The sequence below is a fragment of the Notamacropus eugenii genome, chromosome 4 (genome assembly GCF_028372415.1).
Source record: "Notamacropus eugenii isolate mMacEug1 chromosome 4, mMacEug1.pri_v2, whole genome shotgun sequence".
Taxonomy (NCBI): Eukaryota; Metazoa; Chordata; class Mammalia; order Diprotodontia; family Macropodidae; genus Notamacropus; species Notamacropus eugenii.
In genome coordinates this window covers 170,426,105-170,435,900 of record NC_092875.1, presented here as the reverse complement: position 1 = coordinate 170,435,900, position 9,796 = coordinate 170,426,105, and the positions used below count along the sequence as shown (strand labels likewise).

The window sequence follows — 9,796 nt, the reverse complement described above, 5'->3', positions numbered from 1 at the left end:
CGTCCAAAATTCCACTGTTGTAAAAATCTATTCTTCAACAACTTGCAAATCTTTCTTCTATGGTAACCACTTCATACCAAATAAATCCTGATGCTTGTCCCAGGCCAGCTGTGTTTCTTTCCATTGCTTGTCAAGGTTCTGAACAGGCCATAAATCCATTGATGAATCAGTCAGATTTAGACCTCGGTCCTTTCCAAACAGACCATGCTGGCTGTGTTGAAAACAAACCTAATGGTCAAGCACAGAGAGAAATTAGGCACAAACCTTCTCGTTGTTCAGGAATAATATGTTTGGATTAAGTAGCTATTGACTTCTCACCCAAATGCTGCTATTGGCTATTTTGTTGTTGTTTTAGAAGGCTATAGGGGAGTGGTGTTTGTTTTTTACATTATTCCCTAGTTATATACAAAAGAATACATTTGACTTGGGTACTGATTCTGGTCCTGGAAGGGACCTCAGAGGCCATTTCACAACTTGTCATTTTACAAATAAAAGAAATGGAGGCCTAAGAGTTTCAGTGACTCACCCAAAGCTAAGTATTAAGTGTCAAAGGCAAAGTTTAACCCTGGTCTTCTGAATGAAGAGCCACAGAACCATATTAATGGGGAAGGGGCGGGCAGCAAGCTGGAATTGTATATTCTCCAAAGCCTTGATCTGCTCTGAATTTCTATAATTCTAATCATTCAATCTGTAGTTGACACCAAGGCAAAGTCATGGACAGGACAGATAGAAAATTCAAGAAAATATAGAAAAATGGAAAGAAACAATTTGGAGAAGTTAATTAGAGGAGAGAGAGAACACATTTTCCAAGCCAAAAAATAGCCCCCACCCAAAGGCAGCAAGCAACATCTCAGCAACAGGGAAGTTAAGACTAACTCTCTTCTTCCCAGAGACATCTGACTGACCAAGTTCAGGAAGCTTTGAGGACAACAAGAGATTGGTCTGGAATCCATGATCTTCCCAGGCCTTAAATTAGGGATCCCTCTCTAGAGGTAAAGGGCCCTGGGGACACAGACCCACCTCACCACACAAAAGGCACTTCATGAAAGGAGACAGCCCACATCAATATCAATTATTATATACTCCAGTGGAAAATATAAAATAACATTTTATTGTTGTTGGGTAGATGATGTCTGGAAAGCAGTGATTCCAGGAAAGGCCTAGGTGTGTCAGTGGCTAGCAAATGTATGATGTAATAGGGTTGCAAAAAAAAAAAAAAATCCTCATGATACACTGGGCACATACAAAGGCAAAACATGGTGTACTTGAGAGATAACAAGGCCTTCTTTATACTATAGAACCCAACCCTTGGTTCAGCCCCTTAGGAAGACCGCAGACAGTTTGGAGCACCCCAAGTTCAGAGAAGCATTGAGAAATTGGAAGGCATCCAGAAAAAGAGCCACAAAGGTCTTACAAGCTGGGAAGGATTGAGTAATGAGGGGAGGTTAGAAATATTAAACACTGAAGATGTGTGTGTGTGTGTGTGTGTGTGTATGTGTGTGTGTGAGAGAGAGAGAGAGAGAGAGAGAGAGAGAGAGAGAGAGAGAGAGAGAGAGAGAGAGAGAGAGAGAGAAGTCAACTAGGACAGAACCATCTCAAAATAATTAGGCCTCACTATTGAAGATTTCTAAGCAGCATGGACCAATGCAAGTGTGGACTACATTCAGATGTTCAATTAAATCTCCAAGAATAAATCAACAGCCCTTATTTTGTAGGGACAGTGACCACTAATTTATATGGGTTGGTATTAGCAAAAGCAACTGAGAGAGATGTGATTTAACCTAGAGATATGAAAGCCCTGAGCAGCAATGACACTGGGAAACATCGCGATAACAGACACACCTTGGGATGATCTCTTTTCTCTACTTTGAAGGAAGTCCACATGCAACAAGTAAATACCTCCTTTGAGTCAGGCACTGTGCTAAGTAATAGAGATACAAAGCAAGGCCAGAAACAATCCCTTCCTTCAAGGACCTCACAGTCTAATAGTAGAGACAACACCCAAACAACTACATATGAATAAGATATATATAGGCTAAGTTGAAGGTAGTCTCAGAGGGAAAGCACTTAGTTGTTAAGGAGGACTGGAAAGGGCTTCATTAGAAGGTGGGATATAGCTTTACAGAAGACAGGAGGCAGAGATGGGAGAGTGCTGGGCATGGGGAACAACCAGTGAAAATTCGGAGTATCTTGTGTGAGAAACAAGGAGGTCAGTGTCACTGGATCACAGAGTCCATGAAAGGGATGAAGTGTAAGAGTGGAAAAGTATGAAGGAGCCAGATTATAGCTTTAGAAAACAGAGAATTTTATATTTGATCTTGGGGGTAATAGGGAGCCACTGCAGTTGAATGAATGGGGGAGGGATGGATGTGACATGCTTTAAGAAAGATCAATTTGACAGCTGAGTGAAGACTTAAGGCAGGAAAACCATTGTAATGGTCCAGGTGTGAGGTGATAAGGGCTTGCACCAGGATGGCAACAGTGTCAGAAGAGAGAAGGGGACATATATGAGAGATGTAGAGGCAGAGACAAAAAACTCTGCAACTTATTAGATACAGGACGTGAGACAAAGGAACCCAAGATGCCACATAGGCTTCAAGAGTGACTAGGAGAACAATCATGCTTTAGACACCAATTGGAAAGTTAGGGAGAGTAGAGAGATGGGGGGCAAAGTTTGTTGAACAGAAGGTTAGGGCTGGAAAAGTAAAACAGGATCACTGGCCTCAAGATGATAATTGAATCCATTGAACTTGATGAGATCATCAAGCTAAACAACATGGGAGAAGAAGAGAAAACTGTTCCTGGGCAGAGCCTTGGGGGACACCCACAGTTAGGGTCCAATGAACAAAAGTATGAAGGATCAGTCAGATAAGTAGTAGGAGAACCAGAGGGGAGCAGTATCACAAAAACCTATAGAAAAGGGAATTTCAAGAAGGAAAGAATGATTTACATCATTGAAGGTTGCAGGGAGGTCAAAAGGAAGAGGATAGGGAAAAGCCCATTAAATTTGGTGATTAAGAAAAGTAATTTTGGAGAGAGCAGTTTCAGTGGAATACCAGTGTCAGAAGTCCCCCATTCCCTAGCTTCATTCAATGGTCCCCTTTCTTCTCTCCTCTTCCTCTCTCTCTATCATGTTCCATTCACCCCTTACCAAATTCTTTCATACTCTGCCGGGTACTGCCTTCCACAGAAGTCCATCTGACAAACGCGTGCACAATAAGCTGGTCTGATGAAATGAATGTTTTGATGAATTGAAGGTTAACAGCATAATGTTTCTGGTTGAAAACTCTTTCTGATATAGTAGTCCATTTTTCCACCTTAAGAAGTATAGAATTTTGCTTTTCCTGAGGGAGCCATCGGGCAGAGAGGAGCATGGCACTTACTCTCCAGTACCCGCCATGGCTTGTGTACATCCCTTGATATCTGTGTACTCCGAAAAGGGGGAAATATCTGGCAAAAATGTTACCTTGCCTGCTGTCTTTAAGGCTCCTATTCGTCCAGATATTGTGAATTTTGTTCATATCAACTTAAGAAAAAATAACCAGCAACCTTATGCTGTCAGTGAATTAGCAGGTCATCAAACCAGTGCTGAGTCTCGGAGCACTGGCAGAGCTGTTGCTCGAATTCCTCGTGTTCGAGGTGGGGGTACTCACTGCTCTGGCCAGGGTGCTTTTTGGAAATATGAGCCGAGGCGGTCGCATGTTTGCTCCTACCAAGACTTGGAGCCGTTGGCATCGAAGAGCGAATACAACACAAAAACGTTATGCCATCTACTCTGCACTGGCAGCCTCTGCCCTTCCAGCACTGGTCATGTCAAAAGGTCATCGAATGGAAGAAGTCTCAGAACTTCCTCTAGTGGCTGAAGATAAAGTCAAGGGGTATAAGAAGACCAAGGAAGCAGTTTTGCTGCTTAAGAAGCTGAAGGCATGGAATGACATCAAAAAGGTGAACTAATTGGGCACATCGGATCTAGTCTCATAGTAGTAGTACAGACAAGTAACACCTAAAATTGGAAAATGAGGTTTTAATATTCAGGTTTTATTTAATGTTCTCTTAGGGGCAGCTTAGTATAATGGAAAGAGAGCTAGAGTTGGGAAATAAAAGTAATTCCTTGCCCCTGAGACTTCATACCTTTGTTGCCCTTGTGTAAGTCACAACCTCTTTTAAGCCTCTTCATCTATGAAATAAGATTTCTAATACATGTGGTAAAAAAAAAAAAAGTATAGGATGTCTACATTTGAACTGCGACTTTAGAAAATACTGTAAGGTTTCCAGGCCATTAGCTGGGAATAGTGTGGAGGCAGAAGGCATGGGAAATGTGTTTGAATGCTCACAAGACATGCCCTAGAAGCTGGTCTTTGGAACCAACCTCTGCTCATGTGAGGACTCCATTCCCCCTCAAGCTTCTATAGCTGCTCCTTTTTTCCTCTAAGCTGTCACACTGGTTGCCCTGACATGAATTTCTGTTGTCTTGTGTTGAACTGTGCTGCAGTATATTGTAGTGTAATGTAGTAGTGTGGTGCATTGTGGTATATTGTACTGCATTTTAGGATTCTGTAGCATAGTGTAGTATAGTATAGTATAGTACAGTATAGTATAATATAGTATTCTGTAGTGTAGTATAGTACAGTATACTACACTAAACTATACTATGCTATACTATACTGTACTATACCCTGCTATGTTATACTATTCTGTACTATACTAGGTGGTACAGTGGATAGAGCACTGAGCTTGGAATCAGGAAGACTCATGTTCGTGAGTTGAAATCTGACCTCAGACATTAGCTACGTATACCTGGGCAAATCACTTAGTCCATGTTCCTTATCTGTAAAATGAGCTGGAGAAGAAAATGGCAAACCACTCCAAAACTTCTACCAAGAAAATGCCAAATAGGGTCTCAAAGAGTCTGAAGCAACTCCACAACAGTCTATTACAGCATATTATATTGCAGTGTATTGTGTTATACTATAGTACAGTATAGTCTCATGCAGCATATTAGATTATATTGTAGTACAGTGTAGCATATTGGTTTATATTGTAACATGTTTTATTGCTACAATATCCTATTGCACCATAGTGCAATGTAGGATAATATAATGTGATATGTCATATTGCATTGTACTGCATTATAGTATATTGTATTGTACTTCAGGATATTGTAATATATTGTATTATAGTCTCTTGTAGTGTCATATATCTTATTGTATTGTAGTGTAGTATAGTTTAGTATAACATATTACATTGTAGTACAGGATATTGCTTTATATTGAATTGTAGTACAGTGCACTGTCATGTACTATGGTATACTGTATTGAGGCATAGTTATCTCATTGTCGTGTCATATAGTTCTTGCTAGAGTTCTCCTTAATAGGCTGATCCTTCACCTGGAAGATAGTCACCTACCTGAAAGCCAGCATGGCTTCAGAAAGGGCCGAAGAACAGTCAATATGGTGTTTGCTGCCCGACAACTCCAGGAGAAATGCCAAGAACAGAACAGAGATCTATATACAATGTTTGTAGATCTGATCAAGGACTTTGACACTGATAGTCACGAGGGCTTATAGAAAAATGTCAAAATTTGGTTGCCCGGAGAAGTTTTGTACATCAGTATTGTACATCAATTTCATGATGGCATGTTTCCCGGGTTCTGGACAGTGGACAATGCTCTAGTGCCTTCCCAGTAACAAATGGAGTGAACAGGGTTTTGTGCTTGCTCCCATGCTTTTTAGTATGATGTTTTCAGCCATGTTGTCAAATGCTTTCAATGAGGATGAACACGGCATCAAGGTCAACTACCATACTGATGGTAAGTTCTTCAATTTGAAAAGGCTACAAGCCAAGACCAAAGTGGAGGGAGTATTGGTGCACGGTTTTCTATTTGCAGATGATTGTGCACTCAGTGCAGCCTCTGAAGCTGAGATGCAACAAAGTATGGATCAATTCTCTGTTGCCTATGCTAATTTTGGCCTAATAATTAACACCAAGGAAACACAGGTGCTCCACCAGCCACCACCACACCATCCATATGTAGAACCATCAATTACAACAAATGGAGAAGTTTTGAATGCTGTGGATAAGTTCACTTACCTTGGTAGCGTACTTTTCAGGGATGTACACATTGACAGTGAGGTTGATGCACACATTGCTAGAGCTAGCTCAGTGTTTAGCAGGATCCAAAGAAAAGTTTGGGAGAGAAGAGGTATTTGACTACCTAACTGAAGGTCTACAGAGCTATTGTGCTGACCTCATTGTTGTATGCCTGTGAAACATGGATAGTCTACCAGCACCATGCCAGGAAACTGAATCACTTCCATTTGAACTGTCTTAGGAAGATTCTGAGGATCACCTGGCAGAATAAGGTACTGGACACTGAAGTCCTTGCTTGAGCTGAACTGCCAAGCATTCAAACTATGCTTCAGAGAGCACAGCTCCGATGGACTGACCATGTTGTTCAAATGCAAAATGTACGCTTGCCAAAAAGACAATTTTATGAAAAACTTACATAGGACAGGTGATCACATGGTGGTCAGAAGAAGCGATACAAGGACACCCTCAAGGTCTCTCTCCAGAACTTTGGATTTGACTGTGTGGCATGGGAAACACTGGCACAGGACCACTCAGCATGGCGTGCCCACATCAGAAAGGGTGCTGTGCTCTATGAGCAAAGCAGAATTGAGACAGCACAACGTAAAAGCACCCAACCTGTGGTAGAGCATTCCGAGTTCGTGTTGGTCTGATCAGCCGCAGTTGGTCGGAAACGCTGAAACTTCACTTTCTCATGGTGATGGCACTTTGGTCCTCTTTGAGAACGAAGGACAACCACAAGTACAATCTGTTGTAGCATGTTCTGTTGTAGTGTACTGTTTTATACTGTAGTGTAGTGTAGTCTATTACAGCATGCTATACTGTAGTATAGCATGTTATTTCATAGTGTTGTGTAGCACGTCACTTGTAGTGTGGTGTAGTGTTGTATACTGTAGCTTAGTCATATATCATAGTATACTGTACTATAGTATAGTGTATCTTATATAGTAGTATAATGCAGTCTATTGTAGCATGTCATATTGAGTGTAGTGTATTGTTTGATACTGTAGAGCAGTGTAGCATATTTTATATCATGTTGTGTAGCCTGGTCTCTTATCTTTCATTTTCACCACTTCCTTCATCCTTCTTTTGTCCCACTGACCTTGGTCTTTGGAGCTCTGGTGCTGGGAGGACTCAGCTTTTGTCACCTTTCAGAGAACATTCTGGAGAACGTTCACCGGTTTTTCCCGAGCTTCGCTGAATTTCAGTTCTCCTCAGAAGCCACACCTCTCCCTGATTTTCATCCTGGATAAATTATTTGCCACTAGGTCTGTGTGGTCAGGCTTGGTCAATGCGTTAGTTTATTTTGCTTCATTGCACTTCTTGGTTACAAGATGGGCACACTGGGAGTATTGTATTGAGAAATGATAGTAATGTTTTGTTTTATTTTGGTTTTAAAAGGTCAATAAAACATGTTTTTAGAAACAAAAATGACCAGTTACTCAAGGGTTACCACGAACCAATAAAATGACACATACAACTCCTGCAAGGGACCAGCCTTCCAAGTAGACAGAGGGAACTCAATATGTTTACGAAACAGCACCCCAGACACTAGGGATACAAGTTTAACAGGTATTCCGCAAAGCTGGAATCACAAGCCAGACTCAGTTCCAATGAGGGAGAGAGAATGCAGAGGAGGGAGAGGAGGCGTTGACAAATGGAACTTCAGCCCCATCCAAGGCCTAATCTACTGAGAGACGAGGAGGAATCATAAATAGCAGAGTATTTATTGAGGTAAAATAATGAGCTAAATAACAAGAGAAATCATACATTAAGGTCATTCTCAGCCCTCATACACAAATGAATATCATCTCCCACAGAATCACATGCTGGTGGAAAAGGGAACAAATCCCTAGAAAAACTCACAGCCTGAGTGAGAAAGGGTTTGGGTTTTTGTGCCACGTGCTTTACATCATCACTGGGGAAAATGTTCTCACCTGAGTTCTCATAGGCCAGATGGCTCTGGAGGAGAAGTGAGGCTGGTGACCTGTACCGCCCTCCTTTTCTCAAAACAAAGTCAAGTGCAAGTCAGGTCATCGTTTCTCAGATGGCATGGTCTTCTTCGGCAACGAAGGATGAACACGATCCTGTGAGTAGATGCAGCTGGCTGAATGCTAACTGGGTACCTCACCTCCTCTCTCCTGTCTGCCTCTCCCTCCCCTTCCTTCTCCTCTCCAAAGGAAGGTAAATTTGGGTGGCCAAAAGTTGCCCAGTTGACCTGGGTTTTACTGCCTACTTTCCTTTCCCCTCCCCTCCCCTTCCCTTTCCTTTTCCCTTCCCTCTGTCCTGTCCCCTGTCCTCTTCCAAAAACTGAAACCTACTACACTCTGAAACTGGGACTCCAAGGGGCTCCTGCCAAGGGCTCCTGGACCCCTGCTAGCTTTAGAGTGATTATCAATAGTAACTGTTGCTGTTTCCCTCCCAGCCTGATGTCTTTCTTTTTCTTGGCCTCATTAAAGGGGCCATGCCCTGGCTACTTCTTAATCAGGTTTATTCAATGAATTGGCCTTACCTCACCCTAAGTGAGTGCCTGCAAAGACCTTGGCCTAAAGGGCCCAAGGTCTCCCAGTGCATCCTGGGTCATCTCCAGTCATCCTAATGAATAGCTGGGTACTGGATTCAGATGGCTCTGGAGGAGAAGTGAGGCTGGTGACCTGCAGAGCCCTCTCTCACTCAAAACAAAGTCAAGTGCAAGTCATGTCATCATTTCTCTGATGGCATGGTCTTCTTTGGCAACGAAGGATGAACACGAGTATCTCACTGCTACAGACAGCTCTCTATGTCTCATAGAAGTTTGTGTCCTTTGAGCAGCTATATTCAAAACAGATCAGAGAAGAAAAGGTCCTTTAGGTAGAAAAATATTTATGTCATTCTTCTCCAGTTGTGTCTGATTCTTCATGACCACATTTGGGGTTTTCTTGGCAAAGATACTGAGTGGTTTGCTATTTCCTTCTCCATCTCATTTTATAAATGAGAAAGTTGAGGCAAACACGATTACGTGATTTATCCAGTGTTACACAGTTAGTAAGTGTCTGAGGCCAAACTTGAACTCAGGTCTTCTTGACCCTAGGCTGGGTGCTCTGTCTACTGCCCACAAAAATACTTGTAGCTGTTCTTTTTATGGTAGCAAAAAAGTCTGGAAACTAGTGGAATAGCCAACAATTGAGGAATGGCAGGATAAATTGTGGTTTACGAAGGTGATGGAGAACAATTGTGCTATAAGAAAAGAGAAAGTAGATGTTTTTAAAAAGATATAGAAAGACATATGAACTGATGCATAGCAAACAGAATCTGATCTATAACATCAATGTTATGAAGACTAACAATTTGGGGGACTTTTATAAACTGATAAAGAATGGATTTGAGCAAAGCTAGGAGAATAATTTACACAATGACAACATTGTAAAATATAAGCAACTTTAAAAGCTGCATGACCTATGATCAATATAATGACTGTTCATGATTCCAGAGGACTGATAAAGCATGTTATTCATTATGCATCATCAAGCAAAATAAATTCCCTCAGTGGCTAGAATGCAATCTATAGTCTATAGCCTGTCAGTCCCCTTATCTCTGGATCCTCATGAACACAAGATTCAAACCATGGAGACTTCTCCCCCCACATTTAACAGTATTTTATTTTTCCAATTACATGCAAAGATAGTTTTCAACATTCATTTTTGTAAGATTTTGAGTTCCAAATTTTTCT

At 41.5% G+C, this 9,796-nt stretch overlaps 1 protein-coding gene across 1 annotated transcript; it reads left to right on the top strand.

Annotated features, from left to right (window-relative positions):
* The first annotated feature begins 3,398 nt into the window (after window positions 1-3,398).
* LOC140498291 (large ribosomal subunit protein uL4-like) lies at window positions 3,399-3,980 on the top strand. The gene is given in 2 exon segments (XM_072599478.1): window positions 3,399-3,671; window positions 3,673-3,980. Coding segments are annotated over 2 exon segments (555 nt in total). The 3' UTR covers window positions 3,955-3,980.
* The last annotated feature ends 5,816 nt before the right edge of the window (window positions 3,981-9,796 follow it).